At 35.5% G+C, this 18,767-nt stretch overlaps 4 protein-coding genes across 4 annotated transcripts; 1 reads left to right on the top strand and 3 right to left on the bottom strand.

The window, feature by feature from the left end:
• The first annotated feature begins 148 nt into the window (after nucleotides 1-148).
• LOC106299725 (transcription factor MYB21-like) lies at nucleotides 149-1,158 on the top strand. The gene is made up of 4 exons (XM_013735760.1): nucleotides 149-272; nucleotides 373-502; nucleotides 592-692; nucleotides 791-1,158. The coding sequence occupies exons 1-4, from the start codon at nucleotides 149-151 to the stop codon at nucleotides 1,156-1,158; spliced, it is 723 nt and encodes a 240-aa protein (XP_013591214.1).
• A 2,788-nt stretch (nucleotides 1,159-3,946) lies between these two features.
• On the bottom strand, nucleotides 3,947-7,728 carry LOC106300297 (probable pectate lyase 12). Its single transcript, XM_013736407.1, has 7 exons — nucleotides 7,424-7,728; nucleotides 7,023-7,277; nucleotides 6,038-6,246; nucleotides 5,136-5,386; nucleotides 4,847-5,038; nucleotides 4,482-4,690; nucleotides 3,947-4,190 (listed from the first exon to the last, which is right to left on the bottom strand). The coding sequence occupies exons 1-7, from the start codon at nucleotides 7,558-7,560 to the stop codon at nucleotides 3,974-3,976; spliced, it is 1,470 nt and encodes a 489-aa protein (XP_013591861.1). The 5' UTR covers nucleotides 7,561-7,728; the 3' UTR covers nucleotides 3,947-3,973.
• A 1,173-nt stretch (nucleotides 7,729-8,901) lies between these two features.
• LOC106300294 (protein fluG-like) lies at nucleotides 8,902-13,038 on the bottom strand. The gene is made up of 17 exons (XM_013736404.1): nucleotides 12,848-13,038; nucleotides 12,439-12,758; nucleotides 12,245-12,360; nucleotides 12,050-12,155; nucleotides 11,765-11,921; nucleotides 11,590-11,685; nucleotides 11,478-11,526; nucleotides 11,130-11,401; nucleotides 10,884-11,056; nucleotides 10,677-10,797; nucleotides 10,527-10,579; nucleotides 10,300-10,429; nucleotides 10,069-10,214; nucleotides 9,792-9,980; nucleotides 9,482-9,714; nucleotides 9,203-9,345; nucleotides 8,902-9,107 (listed from the first exon to the last, which is right to left on the bottom strand). The coding sequence occupies exons 1-17, from the start codon at nucleotides 13,007-13,009 to the stop codon at nucleotides 9,045-9,047; spliced, it is 2,529 nt and encodes an 842-aa protein (XP_013591858.1). The 5' UTR covers nucleotides 13,010-13,038; the 3' UTR covers nucleotides 8,902-9,044.
• An 805-nt stretch (nucleotides 13,039-13,843) lies between these two features.
• Nucleotides 13,844-16,853, bottom strand: LOC106300296 (carotene epsilon-monooxygenase, chloroplastic). The gene is made up of 9 exons (XM_013736406.1): nucleotides 16,210-16,853; nucleotides 15,378-15,674; nucleotides 15,104-15,301; nucleotides 14,913-15,014; nucleotides 14,703-14,843; nucleotides 14,518-14,625; nucleotides 14,343-14,425; nucleotides 14,092-14,254; nucleotides 13,844-14,007 (listed from the first exon to the last, which is right to left on the bottom strand). Exons 1-9 carry the CDS (start codon nucleotides 16,705-16,707, stop codon nucleotides 13,978-13,980), a joined length of 1,620 nt encoding a protein of 539 aa, XP_013591860.1. The 5' UTR covers nucleotides 16,708-16,853; the 3' UTR covers nucleotides 13,844-13,977.
• Between the last annotated feature and the right edge of the window lie 1,914 nt (nucleotides 16,854-18,767).

Here is an 18,767-nt window from a genome sequence, read left to right as displayed (position 1 = left end):
GTGCTTAATTTGGTAAATGAGTGGGTGATCATAATGCTTGATGAGTAGATGATCATAGTGCTTGAGTTGGTAAAGGAGTGGATGATCATAGTGCTTGAGTTTGGTAAAGAAGTGGATGATCATTTCAATGCTTAATTTATAACAGAAAATGGATTGTAAGAAGGAAGAAGCACTCCGTAGAGGCCCATGGCTCGAAGAAGAAGATGAACGGCTAGTAAAGTTCGTTACCCTTTTGGGAGAACGTCGTTGGGATTCTTTAGCTAGAGTTTCCGGTACACTTTGAAACATTTCTTCTGTTGCTTTCCCAAAATAGAAAGTTTCCATATGTCTAAGCATATGTTTAATTTGTTTGTTTGTTTTGATCATATTTAGGCTTGAAGAGGAGTGGTAAGAGTTGCAGGCTAAGGTGGATGAACTATCTGAATCCGAGTCTGAAGTGTGGACCATTGAGCCAAGAAGAAGAAATTATCATCTTTCAGCTCCATGCTCTCTGGGGCAACAAGTAAGAGACAAAAAAAACACATATAAAGCTTGAAGATTTTACTTCAACGATTGTATTTTCAGTTTGGACTAAATATTGTATATCAATAGGTGGTCAAAGATTGCAAGAAGATTACCGGGTAGGACTGATAACCAGATTAAGAACTACTGGAGGACTCGTTTAAGAAAGAAAGTGGAAGCTCAAAACTATGGTAGATATATATATACACACACTTATATCAATCTTTCATCGTTGAATATATATTATATGTTAAATTTAGATCAGCATTACTGATGTGTTTTCTTGCAGATAAGATCATTGACTGGAGAGGAAATAAAGGTGAAGAATTGTTGCACAAGTATAAGGAAACTGAGATCATGTGGACAAGGATGAAGACTCGAGAATATGGCTTTGATGAAACTGTGAAGGAATATAAGCAGAGAAACATGGAGAATGATAAAGAAACCAATGGTGTTATTTGCGAAACAGAGCGCTTCGGTGTTACGAATTCACCATATGAAAACCGAATTATAGATTGGATATCGAAAAGTGACGCAAATCTCTTAGAAGACCATAGCAGCAGTAGTACTGACAATAATATTAATATCAACGTTGGTTCTTGGTGGTTTCAAGAGATTATGGACTTCGAAGAGTTCTCATGCTCTCTATGGTCATAGTTTAATAGTTTGTTTCTTGAATATATGATGAAACGTCTTCTAAAGTTGCAATTGTTACATCTCTTGTCATGACGTGTCATATAATTGAATTCTATAAAACTATAGTGAACATAGTTTTTGCAATGTCCAACCTTGCGACGCGTCAGTTGGGTACAATTGAACTCAATTTAATCATTCTTCAAAATGAAATTTGAATGGTAAGTTGAAAGTTCAAATTAATCATAGAATCTACTGTACTCAGTAAATTATGTCAAAGTCGAATCTAATATCTCTTATATATTAATGGAGAAACATTGTTTAAGTTGTAACATTGTTATCTTTGGTGAGTATCGTCACCACAATTCAATTCACAGCCCCTATTAAATGCACTAAATTTCCTAGAGAAATTATATGGACCGTTGCCACAAATATTTGTTCGACCACTCTTTTATATCTATGTTTCAAAAATATTGATGTTAATATATGCATCGTGACTATTTGTGCATAGTCGGTTTACACATTATGTAAAGCCAGAATTCGATTTGAAAGTTGGTTTTCACAGGAAAAAAAAAACACAATCTCTGTTTACTGAATTACAATTAACAATAGAAGAACAATTACTCATACAACCTTATGTTATTTTTTTTTTTTTTTTTTGAAAAAGGACCTTACTTTATTGGAGAACCATTACACATTAATTTAAAGATTGAACACCTATTTAAAATATGCACGATATGTTATATCTCTATGACATGGCTGAACAAACCATTAATTTGATGAATCAACGTCATACTTCCATAGACAGTAAAAATTACATTGTACTAGGAGAAGAAAAAACCATCAGTTATAACTAATGAGTTCACATAGTATTTTTAGTGTTTATTTAATTAAGGTAATAAATTATGTCAATACTATTATTTGGAAATACATTAAATAGAATTTTATTGCTAAGAGGGTCTTTCTTAATATGGCTGAAGGGAACATTTACGTGATGAACTGAAAATCCTACTTTCTTGAATAAATGATTTGATAACATTTGAGTTTATATAATTCTTGATTTGATGATATTGAATTATATAAATATTTGATGACACTTTCTATAATATTTTTTTAGTTTTATAAAATATGCTTTGGTTTAAAAATTATTGCATACCCAGAATCAATATGAACCATCGTCATTTTCGTTAAAATTTTGTCACAATAAAAATATAAGGTTGGGCAAAAAATCCCACCCAAAACACCGAACCAAAGCCGATCCAAAGAATAGTACTGAATTTCAACAAAAGTTGTTTAGATATCCGAATGAGTTCAAAATTTTGGTATCTAGAGAACCGGAACCGAAAACCAAAATATTTTAGGTATCCGAATATATCCGAACAAGATTTATATACTTAAATATATTTATTATTTTAAATTTAATATCTAAAAGAATATACAAAATATAGAAAACATTTTTAAGTTGTCCAAAATACTTGAAAATATATACAAAATAGTTATAAGTACATGTTTAAAATAGCTAAACATACTTATAATACCTAAAATACCTAAAATATCTATTGATTTCATATCCAAATATTTAAGCTAAACCAGTTTTTATGTTAAGTTATAGTATTTTTGCATACGTAATTCAAAATTATATGTTATATGTTATTTTTATTTTTATATTTTGAAAAATTTAAAGTATATATATATATGAACTTTAATAGGTTATCCGAACACAAACGCGAACGAAACCCACAAAGATCCGAACCTTACCAAACTCTCAGGGATCCGAATCGAACCAAATCTTCGAGAATCCGAATCGAACTAACTGGTACTCAAATCAAATGTGAAAAAATTTATTGATAACAAAATGTATATTGTTTATAAGATTTAAGTAAAATATTTTTTAAAAATAATTTACCCCGTGCAGGACGCGGGTTATCATCTAGTTGTTAGTATTCACATGATAAAATTTTCTCTAAATTATAACAAAAACAAAGAATGTATATAAACTCCCATCATAACAAACTAACTAACTAAATAAATAAATAAATAAATAAATAAATATAGCCCATATGTGTATAATCAGAACATGTTATATACATCAGCAAACAGACTGGAGATGATTGGTAAGGATGGTAGCTTTATATTTTTTGATCTAGAATTTATTCCGTAGATTTATTTGCTGTACCTTTCATTATTGTATTTTTCTAAAGCATTAATTTTTTGCTCTGGAAATAAAGCTCTGTACCGCCATATTTTGATTTTGCAGAGATTCTTTTACTGTGAATTTTATAAGAAAAAAAAAGCTTGATTGATTGATATATATAGCTCTAGACTAAATTTTGGCTGTCGAGAGCATCTACAACCACGACCAATCATCCCCGATGGTTCTTTTTGGTCAACATTCTTGGTTGATACCTTTATTAGCTCGTTCTTTAATATGAACTAAATTAGTTATTTATTGTACTTTTGTGCCGAATGATTTGTTATAATTGTTAACAATTATAATTATTTAGGGAAAAAGTATTTATTGTTCAGTATAGTAAATTACAATATGAAGTGTATATGAAACGCCTTCTTGTATAAAATTATGAAAACACAAAAGGAAGAAGATAATAAATAAATCTTGTTAATTATGTAAATAAATATAGGATGTATTTTCACAGGAATACTACAAAGTCAGGGTTTACATGTATGCAAAATATGACACACTGACACACGTGGTATTTACGTAAAAAATAAATAACTAATTCCATTAAAAAGAGCTATGAGGTCAAATAAAACAAGAATGTGTTTTGGAAACGATCTTTTTCTTGTTCCTTGATTAAATAAGTAAATTCATGTTACAACATCATGAACATTTGGGTTGGAAAGAAAACATTTGGGTTGAAGAAGTGAAAATGACCAAATATGATAACAAATTGAGCATGAAAGATAAAACTATAACCGAAAAAGATAACCGGTTAGTTGAACCGGTGCCAGACATTTCATCCGTATAGTCATTATAAGAATCTAAACCGCCATTACCTTCGGATCCGGTAGTAGTCCACATCCCCAGATTGTTGTTCCTGTACAACCACACAACCTCAGTTAGCTTCATTTGGCTTTTCAGGGTTAATGAGCGTGATTGTGAAATTAGACAAAAGAAAAAGGATAAAGTTAAAGGCAAAAGTAGTAGAAAACAAAATAATATACACAAAAGAATACAGAGACATAGATATAATACGATTTATATGGTGTACTGGGAAAAAATAAAGAGTCAAAGTGTTTATTTTTTTGTTAAAAAGCATTGTATATTTGTCAAAAGGAAAAGTTGACTAAGAGTGATTGATTTGTATGGTAGAATGTAGAATCCAAACCTGCCGCCAACTCCAAGAACGCCTGAATGAAATGTGATTTGGTCGATGAACGAGGCCGATTTAGGCTCGACGCTATACGCCTTCTCGTACCTCATTTCTGCACCTTCTCCAGACGCCACGAAGAAGGCTCCATTAACCAAAATGTCTCCCTCAGATCGCCAGTTCCACCCTTTCCACTCACCGTCCGGCGTTTCAACTCTTTTAGTCACCTACACAATATTTTTTTTGTTTCTTGATGTTGAATAGTGTTATCACGCATACTATCTATTATACTAACATATAAAAATAATCTTTTTGTTGTTTCTAATTATCAGATTACCTAAAATGGTCTGACCAATATTGTTGAATGAAGTGTGTTTAGTTACCTCTTTGGCAAACGGGTTGGATGGGGCAGTAAAGCGGTTACCCTGACTATTAATTGTCGGGTTACCGCTACCGCCAATCGCATACATTTCCCATTGAGTAAAATCATTGTTAACCACATGAATGTATCCACGTCTACACCTTGGCATCCTTTGAATCAATTTCTCTCCAAAGTGATTGAAAGCAATGGTTACCTGAAAAAAAATCACAGAAACATTTATCAAATTTAAAAAATATATAAAGTAAAATTGATTAGTCATTATAAAAATGTTTATGGACTCATTAGTGTACCTGCATGCCACTGTCTGGCTCGTAGTGGTCGCTGTGACCAAGCAGCATGACTTCATTGTGGTGTGAGAAGAAGCTGTTCGATATTGTAATCCCGGTAGATCCCATCACAGCATCTATCAGACCATCTTTACATCTTGAGAGAGAACAATGGTCGATCCATATGTCCTTTGATCCGAAGATGGAGATACCATCACCGTCCGATTTAGTTCTGAATCCATAATGCGTTGGACTTGACCGCACGTTAGTATTACCTAGTGAAAGCATGCACAGACAATTACAGAATACTTTTATGAATAACCAATAAGTCAAATACATTTCACTTCAAGACGGACGAACGTTATTTACTTCTTTTTAACAATGCTTTCATGCATATTCAATAAATGCTGGTAATCAAATTCAAAACACGTCTATTTTCTTTTTCTTTTTTTTGGTAAAAAAATGGTTGTCCAGCTGGGTACGAGCCAGCAGGCCACGGTGAACCTGAGTGACATTGAGCCGTGATCCGTCCACTGCCGAAAGAGGGAGGTGATCGCTGCTCTGTGAAACCAGCCTAGCGCATTGTCCTCCACTTTAGGAACCGCCTGAGCCAAGCCTTCGCTCAACACAGACGGTTCACTCTCAGCTTGGACTGGGCAGCCCAGAACAGTGCCACAACAGATCCGACCTGTGGACCGAGCCAGTGTTCAACCAACTTCTTGTCCCCACATGGGTCACTAGCCCTTGTTACTGAGCTCGACACGTCCATTTTCTTGAGTGTGAAACATCACTGAATGAGAAGAAAAAATATGTACACCAAAAGGTACCTACTAAAATATTTTGGTCAGGGTAATAATTATCTTTAGGAAGAAAGTAAAAAGAGTTAAAACAATTATTGGCTGTAATAAGGAGTAATTAAAAATTACCGGACTGGTAGCAATGGTGGATATGAATGTTGTGAATGATAACATTGGAGACATATTGAAGAGTGATGCAGCCACCACCAACAATATGAACATTAGCCCCTCTTCCATCAAGAGTCTTGTAACTATTGAATATTAACTCTTGCTTTAATTTTATCATCATGTTGCTTGGGAACACTATCCACAATGGCTCTACTTGTATCACTCCGTATCTGTCACCAAAACAGGAAACATTTAAAATTACAAATGCTTCAAAAGCAGAACACTTCATTGGCCAAGAAAATAATAATACTTCAAAAAGCCATAGATAAGTACTTTCACGGTTCATTTTAAGTATTTTCAGATTGTAAACCCGCTTTCTTTGACATTGATAAAGATTTCCCAAATAATTCCAAGTTGTGGAGGTCTCACGTATGGGCACAGGCCTGTGAAACGTTGTTTTTAGCTCCCAAAATTTTTGGAAATTTTTTATATAGTCATAAATCTTTAAATTCTATTAGAAATGTTTTTTACTAAAAAAATTAAAAATATTTTAAATCTCCTAAATTTCAGATCCGGGGTCCTGAGAGGTCCCCAAATACACTTGTCTTATTTTAGGGCCACTGGGAGTTTCCTACTAAATGGAGGGCTTATTTGAAAATTTCCTTATATAGTGGTGTTAAAAAATTCGGGTACGTAATAGATTGGTGTGGTGCATGTGAGTGAATAAATGATGTTAAACATCGAGCAAACAAGTTATTGTGGAATGGATAAATAAATGGAGCCTAGACAGAATTTTATTTCACAGAGGATTTGAATTTAATTCTGAAAGTGTATATGTAGGGTTCAGGGTTTTAAATAATAGTGACATGTTTAAAATAAAGAGTATTGTGTTGTTAACAAACGAGTATTAAAATCTAAAGATGATATACTAAAAACCAAGACATTGTTGTCTATTTGTTACATGACTTTCTGACATTCCCGGTTTAGCCGGCTGGCAAAAAGGTACCTGAGAGTGCCCGGTTTAGGCTCGACAGCATCGTCGTCGGAAGAATCAGTGACGAAGTAAAACCGACCGCCTTTGCCTCCCAATGCGTACTGTCCGAACCCGATTCCGCAATCGGCTAGCCCTTGTCGGTTATTGGGCCAGTTCGGGTCGCATTTCCAACAGTCGTCGATTGGATTTCCGGTGAAGCACGGGTTTGAACCGGTTTGGTCCGTCGTGTCCATAGCTTGACGTCTCCACAGAGAGGCATTAACTCTCCTGTTAAACAATTAAACCGGATAATTACAGTCGGTACGGTTAAACCGGAAAATGAGAAGTAAAAGACAGAGACTATAGAAACAGAGAAATTCAAGATTCACAATAACACACGAGAGAAGCTTTCCAAATGTAAAACTCAGATGTACCTATGAACATCAAGAGCGACTAGCTCTGGGTCGGGATGCGGTAGGAGAAGAAGAGTTTTGTTGAGCATGGCCAAACTCATGTATGGAACGAACAGAGAAAGAGAGAAGAGTACAATGCAGCTTCTTTGAAGCATCATTGTCAAACAACAAAACTGACTTTAGGGTTTTGGAGATTTTTAGGATTTAGGGTTTACAAAGGTGAGAGAAGAAGATAGTTGTTGAGTGGGACATGACTGGTTCTTCTTCCTCTTGTCTGTTTACTGACCAGTGTCTGTGAGTGGATTTTTAGAGTGTGGCTTTGCTTTTGTAATTGTGGCTTTTCTTGGCTTTTGTATTTTTTATTTTTATTTTGTTCCTTTGCAAGAGGAGAGAGAGTTTGTTCAAACAAAAAAAAAAAAAGAGGAGAGAGGGAAGGTTGTTTTGCACTGATAGTCTCGAGGTGTGAGAATCTGCTTGTCTCGAGGAAACTGTCTTCACTTTCTCTTAAAACAGAGACACGAAAAAAGAAAGAAAGATATGAGTATATCCATAGGCTTCAACAGATGTTTAACAAAACAAAACGGTTGGCTTTGATGTTTGAATCCCTTCGTCAGTTTTTCACCTTTTCATTACCGAAATGATATGACGTTACAGTAAAATTTTCTCACGAGCTATTAGCTATATAGTATGAATCTTGGTTGTTTTCTTGTTGACCAGAAAAATTGGTTTCGTTTAGCTGGTGTCATCAAGCTTGTCAGAAACATATTATTCCATAATTTCCATGCATGACATTAAACACAAAAACATTTAAGTGTGCATATCATTTGGTTAAATACACTTTACCTATCTTCTTGTTGAAGAAAAAAAGAAATCTTCTTGTTGAAAATTTTGTGTATACATAGGAAATTTAGATCTTATTTACATTGAAAATTTCAATACTAATACAATGTGCTCTAACATTCAAGTGGGCGACATGCGACATCAATACATAGACACACAGTTATACATGAGTGTGTTTTGTTAAATATACATCGTGGAAGACTGAGACAAATTAGGATTGTTTAAATGGGCGTGATTGTAAGATTATTATTAAAGTTGATGTTAGATTTACTAATGTAAGCTAAGTGTAGGGTAACATTACGTGATGTTAGGCGGCATCTTTGGAGGAGAAAAAAAAGAAACAACATTGGTATAGACTTTGCCTCCTAACATGTCCAATAAGATCATTGTTACCAATCATAATGTCTAAAAAGGTCCTTGCTTGCATTATTTTCCACGAACGACGGCATGAATTCATTGAAACGCCTACATTACGTAAAGTAATCTTCTTTTATCAACTTTTGTAATAGTTTGTATCTTTTATCATCAATTTGTAATTATCCAGAGCTTATCATTTAGATTTTGCATCACTTCTTCAGTATATCGTCATGGTATCCTAGTGTTGCTTTTTTTTTTACTGTACTTTTAGGTGTTTTAGAAAAAGCATACACATTGTTAGTATATGAAAATCTGGATATTATTGAAGAAGTTCTAGAGATTAGGATATTAATCTCTAGGCATTTATCATATAAACTCAACAACGAAAATATAGCAAATGATCCAGCGATCACTATCCCACGGCTCAACTCAAGAGAGCCAACGCTTAGTATCGGTGAATGAGTTGCTTACATGCATCCGGGTTCTTCGAATAATACTGGACCTCAGCCTGTTAAAAATAGAAGAAAACATATTAGAGCTTTTGCATTATAGTACCATTGTAATTTGTAAATGTATTCCTGGAACTAAAGAACAGTAATGTACCTTGCGGACTCCTGTTATGGCAGCTAAAAGATTTTGTCCTAGTAGCTCGTGGAGGACTTTATCTTTCTCCAGAGCTTCAACAGCTTCTGAGAGCGTTTCAGGAAGTCTATTCAATGTAGCAGCCACATCTGCCGGGTTTGTATCTGATGTTTCATTACACAAAAATGCAAAACAAATGGTGACATCTCCTTAATAACTCACCCACAGGGATGAGAAAATGTATTTTGAAGGATGGTTTCAAATGTAAGACGGCATTTCAACTAATCAGAAGTTTTTTACCTATAGGATCAGGAAGTTGAAGGTGTCGCCGGAGACCATCAATTCCGGCAGCCATAATAATGGCCAAACTAAGGTGAGGATTTGTAGAGCCATCACAAGCTTTTATCTCAAAGTTAGTAACTAAACCATCAGGAGCTCCTGGTGGAGAAGCCGTTCTTATAGCGGCCTCACGGTTCTCCTTGCCCCAGCATTGGAATGCTCCACTAAATGTATTAGGTTGGATTCGGTCATAGCTGAAATTTTAGCAAATATTTAACTTTAGTAACAATCCAAGCATTTACTCTAAAACCCTATGGTTAATTTTAGTTACCTGTTTGGAAGTGGAGCTAGAACTGCAAATATTGAAGGAAGGTGAAACAAAACTCCAGCCATGAACTCTTCTCCAATGGAAGACATTCCATGAGCAGATGATTTATCTGAAGCCGGGAAGACATTTTCACCGTTTTTCCAAAGACTTATATGCACATGTGATCCAGAACCAATATCACATAAATCATACCTGATAAAAACACACATACACATACATTGTTTTATTCCAAATCCTAATGTTAAAGCTTATAATGCAATGGGAGAAGAAACTGACATACTTTGGAACAAAGGTTGCGAGCAACCCATGTTTCCTTGCGACCGATCTTATAACTTCACGTGTGTAAACCAAATTGTCGGCAGCATGGAATGCAATGGTGTGACCTAAAGATACTTCAAACTGACCTTTCCCGGATTCAGCATGAAACTATAAAGAAATATATACCTAGTGATTAAGAACCATGATGTAGTTTTGATACAAGTTTGATCTTTGTGAGGAATTTTTTTGTAACCTGTTCAACTGCGATGTTCAAGGACTCAAGAGCTGGTATAATTTCATGGAAAATCTGAGCTGCAGCATCGTATGAGGATGTAGAACAGTAAGGACCAACTTCAAAAGGCACATACTCTTCTTTGCCTTCCCTTCAAAAAATATTGTGTAGGACAAGTGTTGAGATTATTATGAAACCGATTAGATTGAACAAAGAAACCAAGATTCAAGAAACATATAACCGCATACCGCACAACATTCTTGAGGAGATAAAACTCATTCTCAAAACCAGCGTTCATTACCTTATAAGAAAACAAGGAAACTTGGAGTTCAAGCTACTAAATGCACCAATAAGAGTATCCAAAGAGAGCGTAGAAAAGGGTATATGGAGATTTTTACCAAATCAAATTCATCTTTAAGAACATTTGTGACTCTTCTTAAGGTCTCTCTTGGACAGTATTCCCATGCTTCACCAGGCTTTAGGAGCATGTCAGCTAAAACCATGCTCTCTTGCTTTGTCCTAATGGTAGTGTTAAATATGACATGATCAATGTAATAAAGTGGAAAAGAAAAAAAAATGTTAAGCTAACTGTACAAATTAAGTACCATGGTATGATCCGCTTGGTTGATAGATCTGGAACCAGTCTAATCTCACCTATACCAGTTAATTTAGACTCTTCTGCTGGTCCATCATAAAATGAAGTCATCCCCATTGATGCATGAGTCAAACCAATACCGTTCTTCTTCACACTTCTGTTAAAACGCTGCGCTTGAACAACCTGTACAACAAACGTAACGCTTGTCAAGTTTCTGTGATTATTAGGGAAAAAAAGTCAAGTGATAAACACTTACACGGCATCTTTGTTGTCCTGATGTATCAACCCAAATAACGCGTACAAAAGAACTACTATCCTCTTGAGCATGAGGCTCCTCCATCTGTGACTTGGGAGATATTCTACTTTGTGGAATAGAAGAACTTGTGTCTACATCTATCTTATAAAATGCAATTGCATTCCGTGATAAAATGTCTTTAGCTGCATCAATAGCTTCCATGAGTGAGAGATCACCACTGACACATGCATCACGCAGTACTAAGAAGATGACCTCTCGTGCTTTCTTTGCACCTGCACAAACCAAAACAGATAAGAACTTTGTTCAAGACTGGAAAACAATACAAAAGAGGTAGGAACTTGAACTTACCCAAATAGTAGGTCTCAGGAGTTGCATAGCCATCAGTACTGAACATCACCTGCAGCATCTCTTATGGTTAGCTTTTTTGGTATAAGGATTGTGTTAACATGGTGTATTTTACCTTCTTTGTTGGGGCTAAGTGAAGAAGTTCCTTAACAGAAGATACCATACCATGGACACTAAGTTTTGGAACAGCCAAACCGAAATCAAGGAATACCTTAAGGAACAAAAAAAATATAGATCAAGAATAACCAAAACACATTGCATAAATAAATGGAGTGTGGATGAAGTAACACCTGAGGATAAACTGAAGACAGATATGATGCTTCCTTTGAGAATGGATAAGATGCATGAAGAAGAACTATACGACACTTTGCAAATCTTTTGTCCTCAAGAAGGGTTCTAAGGTGAAGAGGATTTGACAACCTCAAATCCAAGTCCTTGTCACCAAAACTGATTACAAAAGAATGAAGAGATTCATTACTACAAACTGCTAAGCATAGTGATTACACAAAACACATTCTCAAAAGCTCAGAGCTTAGAATCATTGGAGGACAAAAGATTAACCAAATTTTGCATACCCTGTGTGAATTTGCAAGGGCAAGTCACAACGTTCAGCGACCTCCAAACTAAGAGTAAGAATGTAATCAATCAAGCCCTTGTTTCCAATACGGACAGGCTTTCCAGCTGCATAAAGAAGAGGGACCAATCATTTTACACCTTGATGACTATTGACATACACTACAAGACCAAAAATGCCATGTTCATATTCTTACCTTGCAAGACTTCAACAAGGCCACTCTCAACAACTTCTTTGCTCACATGAGTATCAATATCCAAACCGCTACGGTAAGCAGCAATTGTTTTTATAGCAACAATCTCTGGAACAAGCGTGTCCACAGTCAAGGTAAAAATACAAAAAAAAAATACTAAGTAATCACATTCATTACAAGTGTATTAAAAAGGATATGAATTCAATCTTTCAACAAAGGCTTTTGTGAAAGAATCTAAAGTCCAAGAAGAGTCATCAGGACTCTCCTCGTTGAGGATTTGCTCAGCAAGAGTCTCAATACGCAGTACTCGACCAACATATGGAACAAAGTTTCTGTGCCATTCAGTGTCGTGCTTCTTGTCCAGCTTCAATCCATCATCAATGAGCAGAGCAGAGATTCTTGCTTCATTAAAACACTTGGTAGTGAGAGAGTGCAAACCCAGGGTTTGACGATGTTTCTCAATAGCTTCCAGCGATACTTCAGTGCCATAGAGTTGAGCAACTTCCCTCAGATTCCTCTGTTTCATATAGACACAGAGATCATGTGGCCTTGTATGTATGTATACCTTTGATAAAAACAGATGTTAGACATGGTGTGAATGTATACCTTGAAGGAGAGAGAATGAGGAGCGAAGGATAAGGCATCTCCGGTGGCCTCTGAGAAAGTTCGGATGAAGGGAAAGGACGAGTCGAGAGAGACAATGTTGTGAGCGTGAGCATCAACGAGCTCTACTTGATCTATTGCTTTCTTTAACTCCTTGAACTCCATTCTTGAAATAAAGACTCAAAGACTGTTTCTCAAGTGGATGTAACTTTCTCCTCTTCCTTTTATGTATCTGCCCTTGGTCTCCGTGCACGATACGATTTGACTTTTGGTCACGACAGAGTTTGGTGGAGACTTGTTTACGTAGCCAATAGTCTCCGTCCACGTGTACTTGTTAGGCGATGCGAATAACATTTTCTTGCATGTGCTAGTTTCTCTCGAAGTTGGCGGTTTTCTGACTTACTAGTTCCCCCCGGTTCATGTCACGTTCTTGTGTTTTATAAAATTAGATTGTGCACATTGCGTCATTATTACCAACCACTCTTGTCCTAACAAACCAACACTCACCCTCATGCATTATTCTTTTTCTTGTCTTTTTTCATTTTCAGTACCTTTTCGGACACATTTTTAATTTCCTATCCGCGTCAGTGTGCCAAACCGAATAAGTAGTCAAACAGAAGTATGTTTACCAAGTTGTTTATGGCAAAAGTGAACTTCTAGACAAGGCCTTTGCCAAAACTTGAATATATGAGATCGGTTGGTGACTGCAAGCCAGATGTGTTCACTCTTACTGTTCTCATCAGTTGTTCAACTTGCTGCAAACTCTGTCGGTTAATTTGATGGGGTTAAACGCATCGTTCTTGAGATGTTGGAGTTAGATGCAGCACGGTTGCTTACAGTACTATTACTGAAGGGAGTGGAAAGGCAGAGGCATGTTTGAGGATCTGAGATGGAGATTCTCTTCCAGATGTTTTCACGTTTAACTCAGATCGTTGGATCATATGGAACCGGCTGTTTAGGTAAAGTTTGAAGTTTGTTCACACTAAGGGGATCATATGATACATGTTTGGAATAGGCTGTTCATTAGGAATACTATTATTGTAACGACAATGAATCATGATGATAACAACTTAATCAATAATCATAAAACACAGATGAAAACAGATACAAACTTCATCTTCCACATTTCTAGCTTACCTTTGGCTCACCTTCATATACAATCCCTGTTACATACACAAGACATCAGCATCAGACAAAACTGAAACCATTGTAAACAGAACAGACACTCTGATTAATCATTGGCATACATTAGTGGTGTGTATGGTAGCTCCAGTGGTCATGCTGATGGTTTGATCAGGAACAAGCTCAACGTTTAGGCGCTGGAGAAAGACCGCGAGTGCCACTATGGCTTCCATCAATGCAAACTGATCACCTACACATTTCCTAGGCCCTCCACTAAACGGTATAAACCTGGTGAAAACAAAAAAAAACAAAATCATTAACCATCTTTTAACCTATCTAATCAAATATATTAAACTTGGATTAATAACATGTTTACTTAAAATCTGTGTTTGTTTCGTTAGGGATCGGTCCTTCTAACTCAAAGCGTTCAGGCAGAAACTCTTCAGCTTTCTCCCACACCTTTGGAAACAACAAACACAACCGGTTTAGCTGATCAGATAGGTTCCCCTTATATGTTACTATGTGAGAAAAGGAAGGAAGAGAAACGTTACCGCGGAGGAACGATGGACGTTATAGACCGAGATCATAATGTCTTGTCCTGTATTAACCTTGTAGTTCCCTGGAAGGATATCTGGAACTTGAGCTCTTCTAATCAAGACCTACCAAGAAACAAACAAAGACCTATCAGGAGTTCGAGTTAATGAAGATTATAGAGAGATGAGAATGGTTTGCTTACAGGAGGATGAGGGTAGAGACGCATGGACTCGTTAATACAACGAGTGATGTACTTCAACTCCTTTATATCCTCATAAGCCGGGTTTCTCCCGGCTAAAACTCTGTCTACTTCCTCTTGTGCTTTCGCTAAAGCAGATGGGCTCTGTTCAAGTTAAGAGGCATGCAAGGTTACTCATCAAAGATAAGAAGTGGCTAGGGACGTAGAAGATACCTTACTTAGGAGATAAAGTGTCCAAGTGAGGACAGAACCAGTGGTTTCATGACCTGCAACAAGCATTGAAAGAAGATCATCTCGTAACTGCACACTTGACACCTGAAAAGCCACACAATCCAACATCAGTTTTGCATTTAACAAGGCCAAGTTTTGCATATGGATGAATAGAAAAGAAAAGAAAGTAAAACCTCTTCTCTGCTTGCAAGCAAGAACCGCAAGATACTTGGGTCAGACTCATTCACATACTCTTCATCATTGATTCTTTCGCCTTCTCTTTCCACAATCTCTTTGCATTTTGCAATGAGATCCTCAACTGTTTCCCTTATCAAAGTCACAGCCTTTTCTGCTTTCACTTGTCTCGGAACTATCTTACACAACGCATCGATCTGAAACAAAGAAAAAACAACCAAAGGCTCAACAAGAATCCAAGTCTGCGCCACACAAGAAACAACACAAACTTGCCTTCCAATAGGGTAGAATATCAGTAGAACGAAGCTCAGCTTCTTTGAGAGCAGTGTAAACAGCTTCGATGACAGGACTATCGGTAGTGAGTGAATCAAAGTTGTAGTTAAAAAGAGATAAGCCAATCACGTCGAGAGTTAACTGAGAGAACTTCTCTTCCATGTTCACAGCTTTTCCCTCCACTGCATAAGGCTGCAGCTTCTCAACGAGCCTCTCTGCACATCTGCAGAACACTCTCTCCACAATCACAGACAAGTACCTCTTGTGAAGTGACGGAACCACCGCTCTTCTCCTCGCCTAACATCACAACAAGAATCAAACCTCAATGGCAGGCCTGGACTTAAAAAATTGGAAACTAACCAAAATGGACGGAAACCATTAAACACTCTATTACTATATTTTTATATCCCAATAGATTTAGAACTGAAATCGAACAAAAATATTAATTATATATACATATAAAAATTAAAATATATATAATTTAAAATTTTATTAAAAATACCCAAAAGTATTTTCTTAAAAAAAAAACAAAAAATACCTACTACCCAAAATTATTCAAAAGCAACCAGATATTTTTATTTAAAATATCCAAAATAATCCGAATTATACAAAATTACTTAATAATCATAATTACTTGATATTTTACTTGAAATATTAGATATTTTATCCAAATGATTTAAAATAAAAAAACCAGAACCAAACCCAAAAACCTATTTTCAGTTCTGAAACCAAACCGACCAAAACCCAAAACTAGCTAAATCCAAACCGAACCAATACCAGAAATGACCAATCAAACTGGTACAAAAGTACACCTCAAAGAATGAATCTTTACCGTCCAAAGAGGTCCTTCGGCGATGGCAAAACCCGACCCGAAAAGGAACTCGGAGACTTCAGCGACTAACCCTTTAGCGTACTTTGGATAGTTTCTGAGAACGTGTTTCGCAATCGCTGGATCGCTCACCACCACGAAGTTACGAGGACCAGCGGCGAGACGGTAGATGGGTCCGTACTCGTTCATCCATTTGTAGAGCGGCAAGAAGAGAGCTCCTCCCAGAAGCTCCGAGACGTCGTCCAGCTTCGCGCTCGCGATTGGTATACCTGAATCGTCGTTTTGGCCCGAGCTGATGGTGCGAGTGAGTGATGTGAGCCAATCGGGGCTGACCCACGACGTGGTCTCGGATTTGGGTTTAGGTTTAGGTTTAGGTTTAGGTTTCTCTATAGAGGCTTTGATGGAGACGAATCTGGGTTTAGGAGAGGGAAAAGGTTTGGACTTTGAAGTGAAGAGAGACGAGAAAGAAGAGGGAGATTGGATAAAGAGAGAAGACTCCATCTCTCGTAAATGTTATTTATATTTTATGTCACTTTGTTTCAGCCCATCGGTGAGCTCTGTTTGAAGCTTCTGCGCACAAATATTTTGACTCTGTTTGTGTGTAGAAGCCCGAGCCTTCAAGCGTGGATAAGGAAGATGGTGAATGAAACGCCGTCGTTTCTGTGAAGCAAAATATGGTTTTTTTTTTTTTTTTTTTTTAACAAAAATATGATTTTTCAGAACAACAAGGACACAAGTCTGATATGCTATACAAGACAAAAACAAATCTCACATGGTCTTATAATTTCCTCTGAAATGGAGATATCTTTTGAAAATGCTCTAATGCATGTATCTATAAAAGAATTCCTCTATTTTAAAGGAAAATATAAAGTAAAATTACTTTTTGTCTTTATATTTAGAGGTGAAAATAACATATCTTTATATTTTCCTCTATAAATAGATTAACTCTATTATAAAGGCATACATTTGAGTATTTTCACCTCTATAATAGAATTTTTCTATTTTTGTGGAAAATATAGAAATAGAAATAGAAATAGAAGTTAGTTGGAGTCTTGGAGATGGTCTTAGTAAATCTATCATACTCTTAAAACATACAGTTAAATTTAATTATGCTCTTATTTTGATTTAACCAATCAGATATTTTCGTCTTACTTTTTCTCTCTCATCCATCTTCTTCCTTCTCCTCTCATATTCGGTACGTTTTTTATCTCTCTTCCCGAACACCATTGTTTCAGACTTGTTTTACATTTGATTCAACTTGTACGCAACAATATATTAAATAATTTTTGACAAATTATAAGTGTGCATTTATATCCAGACTACATTAAGCATTACATGTATACCTGACACTATATCAAGCATTACATGTTTCCCAATTGATTCAATTCGTATCCACCACTAATGGTATAACTTTAAATAACTTGACACAACTATATTGGTACAACTGGTATAACTAGTATTAGTTGAACCATCGTGAAACCATAAAAATTGTATAACTTTATCAGTAAAATTGTAGAAGAAAAATAAAATGAAATGAAATGAAATTCTGGTATTACAAAACTTATATATTTCATGAATTAAGTATTTTATTAAATGGTTAGATGAGAATTGATGGGAAAACGATTAATTTATACATCAACACCAACATCGGTCTCGGTATGTACATATACTCACAACATGTTCTAAAACATACATACATTCATAATTTTTCATATTACACACATAAAGACAAAATTTTGAAATTGACTATGACTAAAATTTAATCTCTCGTGGACCAAATCATTCTACATAGACTAAGGAGCTGGTAAATGACCTTTTTGCAAATAATGATGAGTCAATAAGAATCATTTGATCATATCATCTTTGTTTTAACAAGAGACATTGGATCATGAGGGGAAATAAATGGGTGAAATATTTGTAAGACTGCCATTAATGAAATTTTAACCCCAACCGTCGGATTTTCTTATCATATTTTAATTTTGGCCATCAATTTCAAACAGGTGAGCTCTGTTTGAAGCTTCTACGGACAAATATTTGACTCTCTTTGTGTGTAGAAACGTGAGCCTTTAAGCGTGGATAAAGAAGATGGTGAATGAAACGTTGTCGTTTCAGTGAAGCTAAACATGGTTATTCAGAACAACAAGGACAAAAGTTTAATCCATTATATATTAATTGATAAACATTACAACATTGTTTTGTAGCCACATGTCACAATGAGAATGAAATTCAAATTTTTTAGAAAAATAGGTGAGTCTATCTTAACTTATATTATACTTTTTTTAACTAATTATTAAATTGATAAATAATGTACAAAATAATATTCTCGCACTTTCCTTAAATAAGAACTAAGGAGTTACCTACTATAATTAACGTATATATGACAGTTAATGATTATGAATAATAAATATTTGATAACAATTTTTGTATCTTACCTCTTTTTTGTTTAATCTTATATTATTAAAAGATACTAAACAATCATATTAACAATATAATAAAAATAATATTTTTTTCTTATACGTTATATTTTGAATTTTAAAACGACTATAAATTACTAAAAACGT

Source organism: Brassica oleracea, chromosome C6 (genome assembly GCF_000695525.1).
Source record: "Brassica oleracea var. oleracea cultivar TO1000 chromosome C6, BOL, whole genome shotgun sequence".
NCBI lineage: Eukaryota > Viridiplantae > Streptophyta > Magnoliopsida > Brassicales > Brassicaceae > Brassica > Brassica oleracea.
This window is presented reverse-complemented; position numbering and strand designations above follow the sequence as displayed.